We start from the raw sequence: 21,969 nt of genomic DNA, 5'->3' as shown, positions 1-21,969 counted from the left end.
GCTTTAATTCAGATCAAAATATTGCATTTTTATGCATAGTGCTCCACTTTCAGAGGATCAAAAAGAATTGGATAATTGACTGACAAGTAGTGCTTTTATAAATGTTTATTTCCCCACATTAATTGTATTCCGGATTAAAATCTTGCTGACTACTCAAAACGCTTTAATTGTGTTGACTCATTTGTAGGATAAGACAAACATATTTATTTGTATTGTTTGTGTTTATAGATAAAATTAACTAAATCACTTAAACGATATATTAAATAAAACCTAATAAACAATCTAAGAAGCTTTAGGGATTAGCCAATTATACAACTTTCTAGATTTCTTTCTCTATGAAAATAACTTTTTAAAATTTCAATTAAATACTTCATATACTTCATTAAATACTACATATGTCAAAAGATTTTACACCAGATACCCTCACCTGACCCATTTATCCAAGTTTGGAATTGTCACTCGGAGTACCCTAGCTTATGATCTGTCTGTGGCTAGGGCCAGATAATAAGGATCTAAAGATAAGATTTTAGTTGGGAGGGAACAGGATCAGAAATGAAAATGGATGGATGAAAACTATTAAATAAAGTAGATATTTATAAGACAATAGCTTATATTTGGTGTCTGGTAAGTAATGCAGCTGTCTTTCAGACAAATAAGCTTCCATCTGTGTGACATTATGAAACTGTATCAGAAAAACAAGCAATAAAGTGGCATCAAAGCAACAATTTAGTCAAAAACAGGGCACAGGACACAACTACATAAAAGAAAAAATGCCAGACGAAATAGACCAGAAAAAATGCTGACTCATCTGTGCTCTCAACAGTCTAACTACAAGCCAGCCACAAAACTCCCATTAGACATTACAATGAAAGCTTTTTGGCTTGTGGCTTTTTGTAGAGAGAAGAGCTGTCCCATACTGGAACGCATCTAAAGGAAAAAGCTGTTAAATAATCCAGTGTGTCTGTGTATGCTCACAGGGATGTATAATTGTGTCTAAAAGGACCTAATTTGGAACAATCATATCCCTTTAAATTTGATAGATTTTCACATAATAGACTGAAATATAGATATGAATGTTCAATGATTTCTCTTGAATTTTCAGACATGTTCTACAAGCAATTAATAATCTATGTTATTTTACCTGTGTAGCAGTATCCAATCTGCATTCCCCGCTTATACTATACCTCCTGGTTTTCAAAAGAAGCATGGATTGCTGCTGGCTAGCTTTGGAGGCTTTAATTGGCAGGCTGTCAGCTAGCGACAGTAGCTCACTTTATAGCTATTGACCAAACTTCCATTGTCATCAAAATGAGTGCCTTAAACTTCCTGTGGTGACCTGGTATTAAATCCACAGTATAAAATTTCTGCCACTAGAATTGTTCACAAAGTCGTTAACAAATGAGGTTCAGTCGTGAGGTTTACCCTGGTAACAGTGGTCAAACCAGTTGTGCAAAAAATAATGTTAGCTTGCTGAACATCCATCCATCCAAAATAGATGGATGGACTCCGTCTCCTTGTCCGAGACGGACCCCACACCTCTGTCTCTGTAGTTTGCCTGAGGGAACACCAAGGTATTCCCAGCCAGCCAAGAGATGTAATCTCTCCAGCATGTCCTGGGGCTTTCTACCAGTGGGACATGCCCTGATGAATCCAATAGCATAACATCATCTGCAAAAAGCAGAGATGAGATTCCGAGACCACCCAAGTGGAAGCCTTCCATCACTTGGCTATTCTGTCCATAAAATTATGAACAGAATCGGTGACAAAGGAACTCAGGGCGAACCTCATCTACCCCAGGGACCCTGGTGCCATGTGCGCTTATGGACACCTTTATATTCGAACACGGTGTTCATTAAGGACAAACTGTGGTTTGATCAGGCAGGCCATTCTTCCCAGTCAAGCCCCTCCAGGTCTCTGTGTTGTTGCCCACATGAGCGTTGAAGTCTCCCAGTAAGAAAACAGAATCCCCAAGTGGAGCACCCTCAAGCAACCCACCCAGGAACTCCAAAAAGGCAGGTACTCTGAACTGTCGTTCGGCAGATAAGCGCAGATGACAGTCAGGACCTGTTCCCCAACCTGTTCCCTTGATCTTACGCTTAAAAGGGCCTTCTAAATTGCTCTTTGTCTGGTCTCTCACCCAGGACCAATTTGCCATAGGAGACCCTATCAGAGGGCAAAAGCCAGCCGCCAGAACATTAGAACCCTGGGACACACACATTGTGATGTTAAGACAAGAACTTTGACAGTGGCTTGGTTAGTGGCTGGGCAAGATGAGGTTCAACACCACTGACAGGCAACCACAATTTACATACTGATTTTTCAGAAAGCTCACAATTAATCCTAGTAAACACTTAAAAAATATAACACGAGTATAATTGTTTTGGGACATTTATTCAGAAATGTGATTTTCTCTCACATAATTATATGCCTTTACATTACAATATAAATCTTCTTGGTACTACAGTTGTTGTGCTATGGTGATGTATAAATTAGAGATGGCACGATACCACTTTTTTATGTCCGATACCGATACCGATATCATAAATTTGGATATCTGCCGATACCGATATGAATCCGATATAGTGTGTTTTTAATCAATAAAACTGTTTTTTTAATATCTTGCTGCATTTTGCATAAGTTCATACACAAGTTTAAATAAACAACAACACTAAAGCTATTCTGTTATACCTGTATGTAAAAAATACACTGCACCCAAAATATTTCATAGTTCAGCAACACTGATCAATCTAATAAACTTAAACCTGCTCCATCCTCCCTATTCTGGTATTTTAAAGAGTACTTAGCAGAAATATTAAGCAACCTAACTAATAGGGTTGCAAACTCCCAGCAAAAAAAAAAAAAAATAGGGAACCACCCCCGCCCTCCACCTCATGATGCTTAATCGATGTAATCAACTTTAATTTGATGCAGGGTGGAAAAAAAATGCACAGAAATAAATTATTTTTCAAGAATAATTAAATAGATTCAACATCTTTCTTCTACAGAATTGCAGAATTCACAGATGGTACCTTCCCAAAGGAAAAAGTACTAGCTTACTAGGGTATATTAGACTTAACAGTTACTATATACAGTAATGGACTTCTATACATTTTACATCAGATTAAAACTTTGGGTGTAAGATTCAGATAATTATTTATTAAAAGCTAGACATTTTAAATGAGAATAAGAAAGAAAAGTATGTCTCTGTGCCCCCTTTTCCCTGTTCATGCCCTATCGGCCCCCCTGGCTAAACTTTGCTAGATCCGCCCCTGCACAGTTACCAGCCGTCAGCTACATAGAAAAGGATCCTGGTCTAGAAAGTAATATTAAATAAATTCTAACAACAGCTTATCAAGCTTAAACGTGCTGCTGTTGTTCAGCCGCTGGTTTCCTCTTTCTGGTGCAAAGTGGGCCAAAAACAAAGAAGAGAGACGGACTCGCCACAGAAAAGCCGATCAGCTGATCATTAAGCAGTTTCACGATTGAAGTAGCAGCAGCAGAGGGAGAGAGGCAGTCGCTCCATATATCGGTTGTTAAGCTTAACGTGGGAATGCTTTACAAACATTCAGAGATGAACTTACACACTTGCTTTACTTCTCTCTGGGATAACTTCCTCGAGATGAAATGCTGGTAGAGAGGCTACAAATACACACAGCCGCTCTATCACGTGAGGCATACTGCTCCGACGTGCTACGGTTATGAGCAGAGTTACACCGTGTCGCAAGTTTTGTGAGGTGTTTTTTTGATATTTAATGGATCGGATTACATTTTTTATTTCTCACCGATATCCGATCCAGTAATTTAGGTCAGTATCGGACCGATACCGATACGTAATATCGGATCGGTCCATCTCTAGTATAAATAAAATTGAATTGAATTACTTGTGAATATCTTCTAAAAAAAAAAAAGACATTACATTGGATGAAAATATTAAATACAATTAACATACTGTTAACATACTGTTGTAGAATGATACTTTACCAAGGCTGGGTTTTTAGCACTTTAGAATTTCCTATGAAGCTTTCTTGCTTTTGGAAATAAGAGGAATAAGGAAATCTGTAGTTTAGCTGCCAACAATGCCTAAAGAACCATAAGAGCAGGTAACTTTTCTTTTAAAAATAATCAAATAAAGGTTTTCTATCTAAACTGACAAAATAATTTAGGGCAGGAGAAATGATCTGTAATAGATCAGGCACAGGCAGCACTGCACTGGGCAAACCCAAGTCCAGCCAGTAATACTCATCATCATCCACATCCACAGTTCCTCTTCCCCCTCCTCCAACTCCTGTGTTCAATGCTCCCTCTGTTCCCCAGCCACGTGGAGAAAGCTCTTGTGGAATTTAGTGTCAACCTGCACTTATAGCTGCTTTAAACACTCCTCTGGGTTGACCTGAGGCACTCTGTGTTTTCAGTTCTCTCCACTTTCACCTGACAGGACTTAAGGCAGGTGGGTTGAATAGAGGCATTCAAGGAAGATTACAATTGACTTACAGGACACTGCTGAAACTACCGGGGTCATGACTGGACTGATCGGACATGATCAGACAGGTTCTTTGGGTATGGGTAGTTCATTCTGTGTTCCCTGTGCTGTTTTGAGAAAAGCAGCACTGGTTAAAAAGGAAAAAAAACATGTGTACTGATTCTGCTGGCAGTGTTTTATGGGCTCAAAATGTGGTCATAAATATTTTGTACTTGTAAATCAGTTTTGTACTTGTAAATCAGGATTTGTATGTGTAAAAAGAATTTGTGTGTGTGTAAAAAAGATTTGTATGTGTAAAAAGAATTTGTGTGTGTGTAAAAAAGATTTGTGTGTGTAAAAAGAATTTGTGTGTGCGTAAAAAAGATTTGTGTGTGGACAGTTCAAAAAAGCACCCCTCCGACAGCCAAACCCATCTGTTCTCTGATTGTTTGATCTGGATTGTTACATTTGTGATTGACATGACATTGACCAATCAGATGAAAGGAAGAAAAATAGGGTCAAAATTCGTACTTGTAACTTGCAGGTGTTTTTTTGGCTAAGTCCACACACAAATCTTTTTTACGCACACACAAATTCTTTTTACACATACAAATCTTTTTTTACACACACACAAATCTTTTTTACACACACACAAATTCTTTTTACACACACATCTTTTTTACGCACACACAAATTCTTTTTACACATACAAATCTTTTTTACACACACACAAATTCTTTTTACACACACAAATCTTTTTTACACACACACAAATTCTTTTTACACATACAAATCTTTGTTACACACACAAAAATCTTTTTTACGCACACACAAATTCTTTTTACACACACAAATCTTTTTTACGCACACACAAATCTTTTTACACATACAAATCTTTTTTACACACACACATATTCTTTTTACACATACAAATCCTGATTTACAAGTACAAAATATTTATGACCACATTTTGAGCCCATAGTGTTTCACAAGTTAAGAGAAATGTCTGGTTTCTGAGACTGAATTACAGTAAAACTGACAAAATGTCTCTTGCCCCCACCCCCCTTATGCTCCAGGCTTCATACTGCCTGTAGCGCAATGGCCTCATTAAGGTCATTCTATATGTTTCCATTGCCTGATTGCCTAATAAAAGAACTACAGACCCACATGGCTGATTCTCATAACTTGACCAAGGGGAAACTTTCATGTGCAGCATTATCGCTTTTTGCCATGAAGGAATCCCATTGGATTCCTAGTCTTTCACCTGCGAACTTTATATTAATACTAGATTTTCTGGTTGTCTTACAAGCATCATGCTTACATGTTCTGCAGCATTCATCCTGAAAAACTTTGGTATTATAAGATGGCACGTCAAGTAACTTCAATTCTACTTGTATAGCATTTTATTTAATTTGCACCAGATAACCTGTACACTGGAGAGGAACTGCATTTCACTAATTTAGAAGGTCTTCATTCAGTCTGGAAAAAGAGTTTGTTGTTCTAATAAGTCTTCCCTAAAGCTAGGACGTCTTACTGGTCACTGAATCTCTATTAATGAGCTACGTACCACAGGCCTTTAAGACTTCCATGATGATGTTTATGTTGTTTGAAATTCCCACCAACACCACCATATATTTTTCCCAAATGGTCTATATGCAAAAAGTGTAATGTATTTGGGTTAGCCAGTGGTAATATTGGAGAGAAATCAGGTCAAGAAACCATTCCTAGAACACAAGTTGTGCTGCGGCACAGCAAGTTTGACAGCTGAGAATTAAGAATAAAATACAAAAACTAAAGGGTGCATTTATAACCAATGAACAGTGTGATCGTTATGTTTACAAACCAAGAGGCGTCTGCCTGGCTGATTTAACCATAGCCTGGAGTCTGATTCTCTTTATAGGTCTTCCCCTAATGCAGAGCTCAGTGTAGTTCAGGCCGGTGTAACTCATCAACAATGAGTCTATCTGTAATATATTTTCTCTGTGCTGGAATCCATGGCCTCTCTAAATATTTATCATAGTGATCCCACGACTCTGGCAGCAGTACTGCTTAGCAATGAGAGGTGCAGGATGTTTCGGGGGTTCGAGGATCAGCTGTGGCCAGTTCTGGGAAAGTTGGTGGAAATATAACTCCTGCAGTCCTTGCACCACAGGCTCCGGGCTGCAGCCCCCCAGATTAGCCGGTCTGTTTGTTTACATGTGAAAGGGAGCTCTTGAGTTGCAGCACAGAGCTGTGAGGAGAGGGACAACCCCCAGCTACTGGAATGCCTTACATACTCTTTATGGCCCTCTGGTAGAGGGGTTTGATTTAGTTGTATCTAACACGCACATATTTGCAGAGATATGTGTGTGTGATCACTAGTTGTTTCGGCTAGTGTGAGTTTACATCATTCTATATTGGGTTTGGGTAGAAACGGTAATACGTACTAGACTCAGAATTGCTACACTAATCAGCTTAGCTATATTTGACCATTAAATACACCAGCATCGGGTATAAACTGAGCTAGACTGGTTTACATGACAGGGACAAAACACTGAGGGGATAGGTTAATTGGATAATCCAAATTGTCACTAGGTGTGAATGTGTGAGTGAATGTGAGCGTGAATGGTTGTCTGTCCCTGTGTGTTGGCCCTGCGACAGACTGGCGACCTGTCCAGGGTGTACCCTGCCTCTCGCCCTATGACAGCTGGGATAGGCTCCAGCGCCCCCCGCGACCCTGGAAAGGATAAGCGGAAGCGAATGGATGGATGGATGGACAAAACACTGCTTTCCAGCCAGAGCGGTTCTGCCATCTGCAGATCTGTTGAAACTGTGTTTTAAAGACAAATTAGATGAACTTTCAGTTTTTATTACAAAAATTATGTTAACAAAAAGAAAGCAGTTAAAAATCTCAGCCTATCCGTGAAACGTGGTGGCGGTAGTGTCATGGTTTGGACCTGTTTGGCTACATCTGGGTCTGACAACTTGTCATCACTGATGGAGTGAATGTTTTCTAAAGGAAAAGGTCAAGGCCTATAATCATCAAATAAATCAAAAAGGAAAGTGAATTGTGCAATAAGAAATGACAAAATGCAAAATATTAGTCAAGTCAAGTCATCTTTATTTATATAGCACATTTAAAGGACATCATGTGTCGGCCAAAGTGCTGAACAGGGAATAATATAATGAAAGAATTAAAATAGAAAGAAAATATTTTTTTTAAAAAAGAATTGTAAAACATGTGAAGGTATATAACATATAATGTAAGTGCAAATTTGCACATACATATACAAAACTGTACGCATTCACACACAGGCACACATATGTGAACAAGCATATATACACATACACCACCATCCAGTAAACTAAGAGACCAGGTAGACAAATTAAAAAGGATATTAAAGAGATCCGAAAGCCTTGGAAAATAAGTAGGTCTTAAGATTCGATTTAAAGACTTCCAAGGATGAAGAGAATTTTATAAAGGGGGGAAGACTATTCCAGAGTCTCGGGGCGGCAATGGAGAAAGCCCTGTCACCTCTAGATTTGAGCTGTGAGCGTGGAACTGATAAAACCAACTGACTAGAGGAGCGCAGAGATTGAGTGGGTAAGTGCAAGCTAAGAAGATCTGAAATGTACCCTGGAGCCAAACCATGGAGAGCTTTAAAAACAAATAGTAAAACCTTAAAATCGATTCTATGTTTAACCGGTAGCCAATGTAGAGATGCGAGTACTGGAGTAATGTTCTCTCTCTTTCTAGTACCCGTCAGAAGCCTTGTGGCTGCATTTTGAACAAGTTGCAGGCGAGACAGGCTTGAGTGACAAATGCCTAAATAGAGAGAGTTACAATAGTCGAGGCGTGATGATATAAAAGCATGGATCACAGTTTCCAGGTCTTTGGATGACAGGATATTTTTTAGCTTAGAAATGCTCCTGAGTTGGAAAAAACTGCCACGAACGACTGAATTTATTTGTTTGTCCAGCTTGAGAGTGGAATCAAAAATGAAACCAAGATTTTTTACATGGGGATGTACATTAGCTGATAATGGATAATTGTTTCTTATGAGACTAATAGAGTCCTGCTTACCGAAGATTATAATATCGGTTTTGTCATGATTTAGCTTAAGACGGCTCAGAGACATCCAACAATATATGTCGCTAAGACACTCTGAGACTTTCTGCAGTGTACTATCAGCACCTGGTTTTAGAGAGAGGTAGAACTGTGTATCGTCTGCATAAGAGTGGTAAGAGATCTGGTGTTTCTGAAAAATGGAGCCTAATGGGAGCATGTACAAGGAGAATAAGACCGGGCCCAGAATAGAGCCCTGAGGTATTCCACAAGTGAGTGTAACTGGGGAAGAGTATTTGTTACCCAGCATCACAGAATATGTCCTGCTCTCTAGGTAAGAGGCAAACCATTTTAGAGCGGAGCCTTGAATGCCGACACATGTCTTTAGACGATTTAAAAGGATTATGTGGTCAACAGTGTCAAATGCTGCGCTCAGGTCTAAAAGGATTAAAACTGTACTATTTCCCGAATCAGCAGCCAGAAGCAGATATTATTAAATATTAAAATATTAATAAATATATTTACCAAAGAGTGGTAAAACAATAAAGCGAAGTCAAAACTTTGGCATTAATCCAACAGAAATGTTGTGGAAAGACTAGAAGCAACCTGTTGATTGGAGGAAACCCATCAACATTTCAAAACCTTAGAGGTTTTTGAATGTGAAATGGTATAAAATCCCTCCAAGTCTATTATTGTTGTTTTATTTGATTGTTCAGTTGTTTTTACATATACTATTTTGAGGGCTTGTGTGAAAAGGATAAAAGAGATATAGAAAATTCCAGCAACTGTAAACTGTATGTATCTGTGTAGTATTCCTGTGAACTGACCTCTAGTCTTCTCCATTTTTATACAACTTGTTACTGTAACACCCTTTTCCCACCTTCTCTGTGTCAGTAGGTCTGTATCATTTCATTTTAAACTCCTGCATTCTGAGTTCCTCACTCCAGTTTGGAGGGCCTTAACCTCTTAACATCAATCACCAGTGAACCCCTTTTATTGTGTGCGGGAAATAGGTCAGAATTCATACATGTTAACGTCATCACCAACCTCGTGAATGTTAAAAGAAGATAAAACCAGTTTAACTGACTTTCACTAAGCCTACACAAGAATTCTGTTTCACTGAGAGTAACCAGGCTGTTATTTTTCACCCTGCAGGTAGTTTATTTCGGTGACAGCATGAGATCAGACATGTTCCCTGCCAGCAGCTTTGGGAAGTGGGAGACAGTGATGATAGTGGAAGAAATGGAGGGGGAGGGAGTCCCAAAGAGTGAAGCGGCATTGTCCAATGAGGCCCAAATGGAGCCTCTGGAGAAGAAGGGAAAGTTTGAGGTAAGTTATATAGCAGTCATTCCCTACCCCCACCTCTAGCCTTCTGACACCTTGTGGACTTTGTGTTTGTATATGCAGGCTCAAAACTTCTTTCAATTGAACTTGTGTCTGACTGTTTCTGGTTTCTTTAAGTATAGTTCTTACCCCTCAGCTGTAAAAGGCTGATGGGGTATTGTCATCAGCCTACCAGGCAGGTGGACAGGCAATGTGGAAACTCAACATTTGAATGCGATAACTCAAGAATAAAGCAACGTAGTCGTTTCAAATTGATACCATAGGTGTATGTACTAAAAATCTTGGATGGCTTTGAATCTGTGTATAAATGTAAGCAGCAATACTCCAGCACAGAAGAAACTAACACAGCATAATACTCAAAAGGAGGAGTTACAGTTTGAAGTGGGTTGCAAAGCAGCTTGCAGATTTGCAACAAGTAAATAGTTTGTGCTACATGCAACTTGCCAACTGGAACTAAAGAATGTGACGTCAGCTAATGGATCAGCAGAAGCAGTCTGGCACTGAGATCAGCGGCTCTAAACCTACTGTAGGGTAGAAAAACGTAGGTGACTTTATTTTAATTTTGCCTTAATAGTCCATAAAGTTGAGAATACTGCCCAACTGTGTTTGACCTTAAAACATCCATTCATGAACTTGTGAGGCAGGCTTGCTGAGACACAGTCATGAAATAAAAGGTTTTAAAAGGCAAATTATAGATTATGTCAGGTGTTTAACTTCTGTCATGTAGAAAGAAAATTGTAAAGAAATGAATAAATGCATATCAGCCCTCTTGGTCACAGTTCAAATGAGGATATTAAGCAGCAGGATGTTAACATCCCCTCAGACAAAAAAAATAAGGCGTCAGCACATCTTTTGGCAAGAAACACCAGGATAAGAACATTTCCTCATTTTCATTTTGAAAGGCACTCTACACTGTACTTTACTGCAGTAAAGGAAGGAAGAGCAAAATTAGATGCGATGGGGTAAAGTGGTCACATTTACCCAAAACACCCTGATCTAACTTACTGTGCATGTATCAAAACCAAGAACCTATTTTTTCCAACATACAGAAAAAGCCCACAGATGTACAGTGCACACTTTAAATAAATTAGTAAAATAGACTGTGTGGGGAGACTGCTATGGAGTCTTTGACCTCTGAATAACTCTGTTTTAAAACATATCTAATGGGACTTTATTTTGTCCTGTTATAACTAATAAGAAACCAAAATAGTTAGTATGAACACTGCAGTGTTAATCATATATGAGGCATCAGGGCGCAAATTCACTGTTGGGCCCTAACTAACTACAGAGTGTATGCCCTGTTACCTCCTTTTAACTACAATCCAAATTCTGTAAGGGTTAGGACAGAGCTGGTAACATTAGCACACAATCTGATATACTATTAAGATTGGCTTTCACTCAGTTATATATTACATAATGTAATATATTCATAATATTCCAAATGTTGTGCTCAGTTACTACACTGGGTACCACTAAGCTAGCTAGCTTGTCATGTCAAGGAATCTAGCTTTTTTGGAACTTTCTTGGGATGAAACCATTCTTTGCCCTTCTTATCTTTTATCTTTATTATCATTATATCCATTATAGTTTTTGGTTGACTATTTTATAGCCTCGAGTTTGGTATTCTGGACAATAGGAGGTTTTCAGCTAAGCTAGAACAAATGCTAGTGCTGAGTAACTAGAGCAGTTAGCAATAGTTAAATAGCAAGAAGCGACTGCTAACATAGCTAGTGAAAACTGGCAAAAACAAAGTGTACTTGCTAGGAAAACAGCCAACCCCTCCCAAACATTCTAATCTGTACACTCAAACAATTTATCAAGACAAAGTATTCACATGGCCATGCACTTAATTATAAGCCTCATTAAATTATCAGATAGAAAGTTCTATGAAAATGTAGCTAATATAAAGAAGAGGAAAGCTATAGAGACCATTTTGTACTAGGCTGTTAGTTAATTTCTCATGTTATGTTGGAAACTTTAACATGAAGGAGACTGTGACAGAGCTCGTGTAATTGTGTCCATTAAATAAATTAATTAAACAAGAACTTAAGTGTCAGAGATATTGGTAGTGCTGATGAAATGTGTATTACTGACACAGATAGAACATCAGTTGTGATAAGAAACTTCCTTTTCCTGTGGTTTGCAGTCTTTATTTATGAGCATTATCAAAGATCAGAACTTAGTGTGAAGCCTGCTTATTTTTTTTTCATCTTGTTTCACGGTCAACCATCATTAGTCTTTAGTATAGTGCATTTCATGTTTTCCCCATCTTCATAAATCTTTTGCGCAGTTTATCTCTTTTGTTTTAAAATATTATGTTTAAAATAATTGGAACATGTCTTAACATCATAAGCAGCTTGAGCTTTTTTCTTTTTTCTGTTTTATCACCTGGTAAATCTCTGTTATGCAACATTTCCTGATATCTTTAAGGCTCATAAGATAATTGTTTAAAATAATTGGAACACGTCTTAACATCATAAGCAGCTTGAGCTTTTTCCTTTTTTCTGTTTTATCACTTGGTAAATCTCTGTTATGCAACATTTCCTGATATCTTTAAGGCTCATAAGATCAGTGTGTTATCAAACTTATTTTAAACACCACATCCTAATGTTGCTGCTCATCAGCAGAATCTGCTTGCAAAATATATGAGTGATTATGACTAACACAGCAGTACATTTCTCGGTAATAGTGATTCATTTCAGTACTAAAGAAAAAAAAACTCATCATAGCTGGCTGGCTTGAAACCAGTTTAGAGATTCATTATTCTCTGTGTGCTCAGAGTAGTAATTCCTACATGTAAACAAGTCTGTACCTGTCTGAAAATGAACACAGTGTTACATAGTATGGTTTTTCTATCAACTGTCTCAACAGGAGCAGGGCATGAAGTCACCCTCTGCTGTGTCCAACCAGTGGGGCTCTTACTTTGTTGATGTGCATAAAAGTGGAGGAGGGGATGAAGAGAGCCAGAAGCTGACCTGGTGCTGCCACTGCATTCACAAATACAGCACCATGGCCATCCCTAGTGTTGAGCACATAGCAGGTATGTGAAAGGAGACAAACAATGGAAATACATTTGAAAGTGATGTGAAATACAGAGCAAATGAAAATAAACATTGGGTTAGGGAACAGGGAACAGCCCTTTACCCCTTTATTTAGAGCTCATGTATTTGTTCCCCTCTACAATAACCCTGAAAGGCTGACAGGACCAAGTCTTTTTCTATGACAATGGGTTCCTTTTACACTGCTGTACAAAAGTGAGCTACCCTTCATTTCTTTACACAGTGGGGGAAATGATCATTTGACCCACTGCTGAATTTGTAAGTTTGGTCACTTACAAAGAAATTAACAGTTTCTGATTTGTATAGTAGAGAAATAGAATATCAACCAAAAATACTAAATAAATATACATAAATATTATGAATTCATTTTCATCTCACAGAGTGAAATAAGTGTTTTATCCCCCAAGCAAAACATGTCTCAAGAGAAACGCTTGTTGGCATGCAAAGCAGTAAGACATGTTTTGTAATTGGTCACCAGGTTTGACCAAACACCAGGTATGTTGTATTGGATCATTGTCATGCTGGAAGAAAAGTCAATTCTGTGTTCTGGCTGAGGGGAGGTGCTTCTTGTCAAAGAGTTTAAGGCACTTGGTCCCATCCAAGTTGTGTTGTTGTTTCAATTCTATGCTTGACAGTGGGGATGGTGTTCTTTGGGTCATACTGAACAGTTCTTTTCTTCTAAACGTGATGGATCAAGTTAATACCAGAGAGCTTGATTTTAGTTTCTTCTGACCTCAGCACCGTCTCCCAAGCCTTTTCGGAATCATTTAGCTGTTCACTGGCAAACTTAAGATGTGCCTGTACACATGCCATCTTTAGCAGGGGGACCTTGCAGGTGCTGCATGATTTCAGTTCATTATAATGTAGAGTGGTGTTCTTGGGGACTGTGGTCCCAACTTCATTTAGATCATTAAAGAGCCCCTCCATCTTTCTCATGATACTCCTTGCACAGATCTTCACACCAAGGGTGATTGAGTGCCATGTTCTATTTCTTCCATTTCCAAAAAGTCACACCAACTGTTGTCACCTTCTCCCCAACTTCTTGTTGATGGTCTTGTAGCCCATTCTAGCACGTCTACATATCCTTTGACAACTCTTGGTTCTGGCCCATGTTGGTGGAGAAGTTTTAATGGAAGAAACAGATTCTGTGGACAGGAGTGCTTTCTACACAAAACAGTTTGAGATCAGGAATATCTTTATATCAGAATATGATTTTACTCGGCACATGTGCACGCAGCCAAAACTCCTTTCACCTGGTCAATTTTAGAGGGATGTTTTTGTTTGTTTGTTAAGCGACTTAGCATTGACCCATGAATCACTCAATCATAAAAATGCCACTTCTTTAGTTGAATCTACAAGTATCTAAAAACTATTTCCTTAGGAAATAGGGGAAAAAATCCAGTGAAGACCTCACAGAGGACCTGAGAGATCTAGCCTTTAAGTTGATTAAGCTACCAGTCACTGAAGCCTCTTGGTAAACACTGTGGTAACTCTGTTCTAGTGAGATGTGTATATACACATATGGTAAACGAACTGAGAATCAAACTTATTGTGTTCAAGTTGTAAAAAGAACTACATCCTTTAGGTATACAAAAAAGTCCTCGTATCAGACATCTCCATTATTCTACTTCATCAGAGAAACATACACATGAACCCAAACAGGGACGGAAGCAGACATAGATCTGCAGCCAAAGTTAAAATAACTCTTACCAAGCAGCAGTGTGCTGCAGAGCAGATCCTGGGAAAATGTGATCTGTGGTTCCCTCATCAAAGTGCAGGTGTCCACAAAGGTTGCCAAGAAATGTCTTTTTTGATGTGTTGCATTGATGTTATCCTGGCGTGTGTGTGTGTGTGTGTGTGTGTGTGTGTGTGTGTGTGTGTGTGTGAGACCTTCCTGTGTGATCTACTTGGAACGGTTTGTATTGTGACTGCACAAAAACCACAACACTGTTTGACTAAATCTCATGTCAGGCCTGGGTTATGGTCTTTGAGAACTAGTTCTTAAGAAATGTTTGTCCACCACATGGGAAATCCAGTGTTTATTCTCATTGTCAATAGTGAAAAGTCAGCTCTCATACAGTTGGAGACGTGGTTTTGATGGCATGCATTTTTAGACTTGTTCTACAGGCAGACACGACAAAATGTCACATGTATATGAGTAACAAAGGGAAAAAAGGATTTTATGGGAAGATTACCCTTCAGCTCCCTTGCTCTGTGACCTCAGTAAACCCTTTCCCAATGTGTCTTTGAGCTCAGTGGCTAGTTTAAATTCTTACTGAATATGTTTGAAATTTATTTTGCAAATTATGAAACCCATTGTAGTCAAAAAGGATGATAAAGCAGGTATGGTTCAGGGGTGGTCTATAAGTGACATTATGGTGTCTTCATGAGTTAATATCCAAACCCTAAGCCCCAGCGATATGCTCCTTGATCTTGGAGAGCAAAAAATTATTCCAAGCCTTAAAAACTATTTTTGGTCTTTCTCTAAAAGTAACAGAGTTAGGGTTAGACAAAACCTGAGCTCAGTGTTAAGATACTGCCAGTTCATGTATGTACAGGTATGTTTGTGAAGGTTCTCAGTCATCTAGGTCATCGTAGTCTAAGGAGCTTGGAAAGAAAAGTATCTGGACTTCTTTAAATTTCTTGAAGATGTTTCATCCAAGAAGCTTCTTCAGTTCTAAGAACAACTGGTGCTGTGTCCCAGATTTTAAGCCCTATAAGCCTTATGGGAGTGTACCTAAGAGGGTCATAGACCCCCTACTGATCCTCTACCTAATCTCAAGAGCCAAGGTGTGAAAACAGGTGTGGGTCACAATCAGCCAAGGTTTCGGGTAAACCCTTAGGCTACGTCCACACTAGCCCGGATAGATTTGAAAACGGTGTTTTCATCTGAAAACGCTCCGCGTCCACACTAGCGTTTTCACTCATTTTCAAAGAGTTGCGCGTCCACACTAAAACAGCCGAAAACGCTGACGTTGCAGTTCCGCGCATGCGTGAAACGCAAGACGACTCGACTACCAAAATTGTGAGCAAACAAAACAACTGCTGTCCGATGCCATCCGCTATCTTGGTTTAAGTGGTCACATGACTGCATCATATGACCAACATGCGTTATCGTTTTCGAAAGTCTGCGTTTTCGAGTGTCCACACTGCGACGGGACAGCTCCGTTTTGAAATGTATGCGTTTTCGAGAGCGTTTTCAAAATGCTGCATTTTTCCTTGGGGAAAACGCTGTCTCAGTGTGGACGGGAGGCCAAAACGGAGAGAAAATGATGCGTTTTCAAACGAAAACACATTAGTGTGGACGTAGCCTTAGTTAAACCTAGCCCCAGAGATAAAAATTAGGTAGGGAATTTTTCATTCTTCAGCCATTTCCTGTTATGACTCATACACACCTCTAAATGGAACTGCATATATGCAGTCTAAAAGTGTACCTCATCACCCTAATGACTGAATAACATGCTTTTCTGTCACATGTAGCGTACAGATTTGGGCCCACATGTGACTGCTGCCATTCTGAAAATGTTGTACAAATTACCTCTGGTTTTAATGTCGTGGTCTTAAATGTGCTCTGTAGGAACGATTCCTAAGGATCAGTTTAGCTGACACCTTTCTCATTTGACTCTATTTTGCAGGCCTGTAATTCATGACACTTTAATATCAGAGTTGTCAGGAGGGAAAAAAATCACCCAATTAGTCCAGCATACTGTGTGATTTATACCTGTTGTTCAGAAAAGAATGTGCTTTCCTACTGAATACCAGAGCATTGAACATTCAGGCACCCAGCACAGAATCACTCGCAGTTGACTTTCCTGTTTGATTTTTCCTCTTTCTAGATCTCCCTCTGGATTACAAGTTCCCCAGGTTTTCCCCTGGTAAGCCCTGCACCACCGGCTATTACCCAAGACCCCCGGATTCTTTGCTGAAGAGGTGTGAGAGTATGTCATAAAGAAAAAGAAAAGAAACGGAAAAATAAAGTCCTCCCTTACCCTTTCTCAGGCGAGGAATGTTCCTCCATTTATGCCCGTAGTTCCCCACCTGACCCCACCATCATCTATGGAGCACAGAAAACATCCACTTTTCATAGTTTCAGAGAAACCATGTGAATGTAAGCCACAGTATCTCTGTAATAATGCATACATTAGAACATTGTTTTGTGATTTAGTGTACGTGGAAATACGACAAACTAAGTGTGTGAGCGTGTGTGTATCTACATTCATTAATGATACGGTGTTCTTATTGTTTTATGTGTGTGAGGCCTTCTCTTTTTTTCCTTGGTAAATTGTTTCAAAATCTGAAGAAATCAAATGTTCTGCCCTCTTTTTCCTGAAGTTATTACCTCAAAAATGTGATTGACTGTAAGCAAAACAGGAGTACCTATCCCTAAAGATCTGTCGGAAATATTGTGTGAGTATTTCTGTACAACAGTATTATTGTGTAGTCCTCTCTTCTGGATATGGTTTCACTGTATGCATTTTAGTAACCTTAACACGAGATTTAAGGTCTGTTGTTCCTACTGTGTCAGTTTAGTGGAAGATGTTACTCTTCAGGTCATTGTTGCTAAAGAACTAGCACAATACTGTCCTTTGTGATGGTTGTTTCAACAAAAAACAAAAAAACAAAAAAAATCATAACTTGGGGAAACAATAATAATATGACTGATGAAGACTATGCTAGATGTTCTTTGTATTACTTTTGGTGCAACAGTGAAATGTGGTCTTTGGGTGTAAAAACGTAGACTTCTACTTGTGCTTCATTTGTATTCAGATTGAGGTATGCTTTAACCGACTTCTGAATGGTTATTTTGTCGGTGTGCATAGACAGGTTGTGCCATAATATTTAAGGAACACTCAGTTTGGGAAGAGTCCACAAAGTCACAGAAGATTGGTATCAGGTTTATCTTTGTGCATCCAGGAAGTGTTTAGCATAACTTACTACCAAGTACCCCTGGTGCACAGTGAAGACCTTTAGTTGTTTGCAGGGATTGCAGTAAGCAAGACCCCGTGAACCTAATTTTGCCAGGGCTAAACTCTGTTCAGTAGAATTTATGCTGGGATCAGACCACTGATACATGAAAATAGCCAAACTAGAATGATCTTGAATGTCTCACAATACTCCAGCAGAAGTACTTCTCACCTCTTCTGTGATGCTGACCCATAGCCCAAAGCACTCTTCCAAATGTAACAATGTGAAAAACAAGATGAAACATAGACAACCCATGCTTTTCTTTGGCTATGATCTGTGAACTTACTTTTTTCTTTTGTTAGCCTTTGATCCATGCCAGTTATTTGTTTCTGTTCTGGTGCATGTTAAAGGGTCTCCATTGAAGGGGATAAAAGCCAAATGTGAATAAGCTACAGTTTGTGAACACTTAGATTGCTCGTGGTACCTTTGCACATGACTTTTCTATCTATCGTGCCAAATCCAGAATTCTTCCATGTCTTCTATCAGATGATTTAGCGTCATCTATTCAGTACAGTTCACTCTGTTTGGGTTAATCGTTGGCACAATTAGGGTAGTTATCATTGCTATAAGGAAGGCAGTAGAATGGCATGGAATTCATGAGGTAGGCCTACTATGTGAATCTCAATTCCTTAGGTTTTGTGCCAAAAAGTAGATGCTAGTTTGTGCTAACCTGGACCCCGACCTGTCTCTATGCTAACCTCACAAAGATGATACTGGTCTAAATCTTCTTATCTGGCTTTGATAAAGTAATCAAACAATAGGATTTTCCAAATGGCAAAGTGTTCCTTTACAGTGGCCATCATCTCACAAGTGAAGACGGTATATTTTGATAATGAACAGCATCCAGCTGGGAGCATGTAAGTGAGATTGGTCATCCAAAGTGAATTATTACTTGTGCTGTGTGTGCAAGTGTTTTATGCATACAGCTGTAGTGATTGTACTCTTCGTTTCTCATAGACCTGGAAGATTTGACATGCGCATTTGCCTTATGTTGGATTCATTTGTGCTCTTAAGTTCTTAAAACCACAGGGAAAGTTCACTTCTGTGTTCAAGTGTTGGAAGTACTGTCAAAGAAATAAAATGTTCTTTGATTTTCTTACAAGTTGTTTGAGATTTCTTTGCAAACTGATGACTTTTGAGTCTACGTTGAATGTTCAATCTGGGTCAAAAGAAACACAAAGCTTACTTTGGAATAAATATTGATGAGCAAGATAGAATCCCAGAATCACTGTATTGTCAGAAGCATCAACTTTGAAAAGACATGGCTGCGGAATGAGTCTACCCATTCAGATTGTAGGTTACTTGTTGAAATGAAAGCTTTATTGCATCAGAAACCATAAAGCATGTGCAAGGATTCTTGTGAATTAAATCTCTGGTGTGTTAAGTTTGATCGTTTGACTGTAAATATAAGATGCATGTAGAGTTCACATGTTTTGGGATTCTGCAATGAGCCATGTGAGGGTGGAGGGGAGCATCAACTGAGGCTTACTTATCAAGTTGCACAGTGCACAAAAAATATACCTGCTAATAACAGATTAATAAAAATACTCAAATTTCACTCACTGAAACTGAAGCATAAACTTCTGGGATGATCTGTACCACTCAGCAGACATATTACTAGTCTGACGATTCTATTAAAATACAAGAAAATACATTAGCACAAACATGATAAGAGCAGCTGACTGACTCCAACTCCCATCTGTGCGAAATAGCAGACAGCAGTTGGCTACTACTGCCTAAAGTCATATTCAAAGAGTCTAGGCTGTAATCTTAATTTTTAATGCTGTAAAGTTGGGCATTAACAAAAACCTTGACTTTAAATTTACAGAACGTGTTAGTTTTTTTAAATCATTTCTTTCAAATGTATAACTCTGTCTGTAGCTATTAAACGTGGCTAGTTAGTCTTAATCACTAAACGCCTCGTGTAACAAATTTGATACATGACTTTTGAGTCTCCTACATCATCAGTGTGATTTTTTCCCCAGATATTGCAAATATTTTACAAATTTAAACGCACATATTTAGTCTTTTTTTTTTTTCAGGAGATTCAACACCCAATCAATTTGGGGGGGGAAGAATGTTCTGATTAAACTTACTATTTGAATATATATCCACGTTTTTCTTGCGGTTTACAGCAGCTCTGGTTTGGGGCTTTTCGTTCAGCCACAGTTCATTAGGTCCTCTTAAAGCTTCTCTTCCTGCGGCCCCTCCTCATTCGCCAGGATGACGCTGTCTCCGCACTCACATATACCTCCCTCCTCTCTCTGTGTTTCCTCTTGAAAAAAAGGGATTATTAAATTCTGCCTTTCAGCCGTATCAATCATCTTTTTGAAACCTGCCGCTGTGAGATGACAGCTGGAAGAAGTGACATACGGATTGTGAGCGCCGCTTCTGACAGGTAACGACTCTCCCCCCCACACACATTTGAGTGGTCCTTAAATCTTTTGGTGGGCTACACACGAACAAGGCGACTTTGTGCGTGGGTCTGGATTATCAGTACCACCGAAAACGAATATTTCCGTGAGTGTCGGTGCTATTGTGTTGATGGAGGGTGCTTCCTGAAAGCAGAGCTGCTTGTGTCGGCTGATTTTGGGGTTTAATGAAACGCCGAAACTATTTGAGCAAGAAGTTAGCTTAAAGTTTTTAACGTTACCTTTACCTTACCTTATTACCTTACAGACATGAACCAGAGGAGGCAGCTCAGCGTCATACCTGAGCGTGACCGCGGAAAAATACGGAATAAAAGTTATGACAATTTTCTAATAATTTATTAAACAGCACGTCATTCTTGGCGTACTTCACACTGGAATTAGCTAGTGTGGATAACGAGCTAACGTCAGGGACTTTGTCTTATTACGACTGTAACGATGTGCTAAGCTAACTTAAAAACAAACCCGAAAAAAAACTACGTAATAAATATGAGAACATGCCAAAGGTATCAGTCGGTGGAAAATTACTGAGCTACAGCGGAGTAAAATGCTGCCAAAATACAAAGGTGAGCAATTACATGAGAAGTACAAGCCCAACACTCAGGCCATGCCTAGTTTTCCTGTAAATTTGGGAAATTGTTAATAACACTGGAAAATATCTGTTAAGATGAAAGGTGCGGTATAATTTTAAAAACCTTCTAATTCTACTTAAAATAGATCACTGTTACCAGGCTAGGTTTTTAATATTGATAATCAGGGCAAATTCAGCTATATAACTTAGTTCTATAACTTAACCTGTAAATAAGTCAAAGAATCTAAAAAATCTAAAATTATATTTATATTTTCTTCCTTTTGGCTTGACTCAGCCCTGGTGCTCTTCTGTTAGATAAATCTAACCGATTCAGATGGCTTTAAAGCAGTGACGCCTTCAGTTCAGAGCTCAGATTCTTTTCATATATTCAGGTATTATCACCTGATTTATCCATTGTTATTAATTGTTTTCTCCATTAAGTAAATCTACAGTGATGTTAAATGGAGAGGGAGGGCAATCATGTCTGAAGAGCTGCAACCATGACATACACACCGCTCGCCAAGTAATGATTATCCATTAAGATAGAGGAAATAAAATATCTTAATTACTGTGTTTAATACACATTTTGCAGATTATGTTTATACATTGAGTCACAGTAGGATATCTAAACTATCACATGCTTTTTATCCTTTTACAGAATAAAAAAAAAAAAGTCATGTTGTAAAGCAGTGATGAAACGATCGAAGTCAGAGCTCAGCTGCAGTCCCAGCCGATCAGCTCGTTTCAGTCTAAGGTCATCCCATATTAGTCGATGGCTCGGCTCATACTTTTCGACACATTCAATTGGCAAATATCATACAGGGCACGCTAGTTAACCTGCTCTAGACTGTACACATCAGCTGAGCAAGCCGCTTTGCAACCCACCTCTGCCCCAAGCTCCTCTTTTCATGCTGTTTTTGACCTAATTTATATGAGAACTGTTTTCACTGATGCCAGCTGTGCTCTGTGCTTTGGTCTTGCTGCTGCCAAAAAGAAATAGACGGAAATAGCAGTGTTTAAACCTTAAATATCAACATAACAGGATTATCATAACTGTGTAATATTTCTTTTTGTATAATATGCCAACTGTAAACAAA

The 21,969-nt window shown here is 38.8% G+C and overlaps 2 protein-coding genes across 4 annotated transcripts in view; both read left to right on the top strand.

The window, feature by feature from the left end:
* Positions 1-18,520, top strand: part of nt5dc1 (5'-nucleotidase domain containing 1) — an 81,259-nt gene extending 62,739 nt beyond the window's left edge. Inside the window, exons 10-12 of the mRNA XM_003452980.5 lie at positions 9,660-9,833; positions 12,720-12,888; positions 16,744-18,520. Of these exons, the coding sequence (XP_003453028.1) occupies positions 9,660-9,833; positions 12,720-12,888; positions 16,744-16,856 (456 nt within the window). The 3' untranslated portion in view covers positions 16,857-18,520. The remainder of the gene's footprint in view (positions 1-9,659; positions 9,834-12,719; positions 12,889-16,743) is intronic.
* A 1,500-nt stretch (positions 18,521-20,020) lies between these two features.
* Positions 20,021-21,969, top strand: part of dse (dermatan sulfate epimerase) — a 32,896-nt gene continuing 30,947 nt past the window's right edge. Inside the window, exon 1 of one of the 3 annotated variants that reach the window (XM_025899059.1) lies at positions 20,021-20,270. The gene's annotated coding sequence lies outside the window, so the exon portion shown is untranslated. Of the gene's footprint in view, positions 20,271-20,295; positions 20,393-21,969 lie in introns of those variants that run through there. The other 2 variants (XM_005457913.4, XM_005457914.4) reach the window with 2 other exon arrangements.

This window comes from Oreochromis niloticus, linkage group LG15 (assembly GCF_001858045.2).
Source record: "Oreochromis niloticus isolate F11D_XX linkage group LG15, O_niloticus_UMD_NMBU, whole genome shotgun sequence".
Classification (NCBI taxonomy): Eukaryota; Metazoa; Chordata; class Actinopteri; order Cichliformes; family Cichlidae; genus Oreochromis; species Oreochromis niloticus.
Note: the sequence above shows the minus strand (reverse complement) of the source record. Positions and strands in the feature narration are given on the sequence as shown.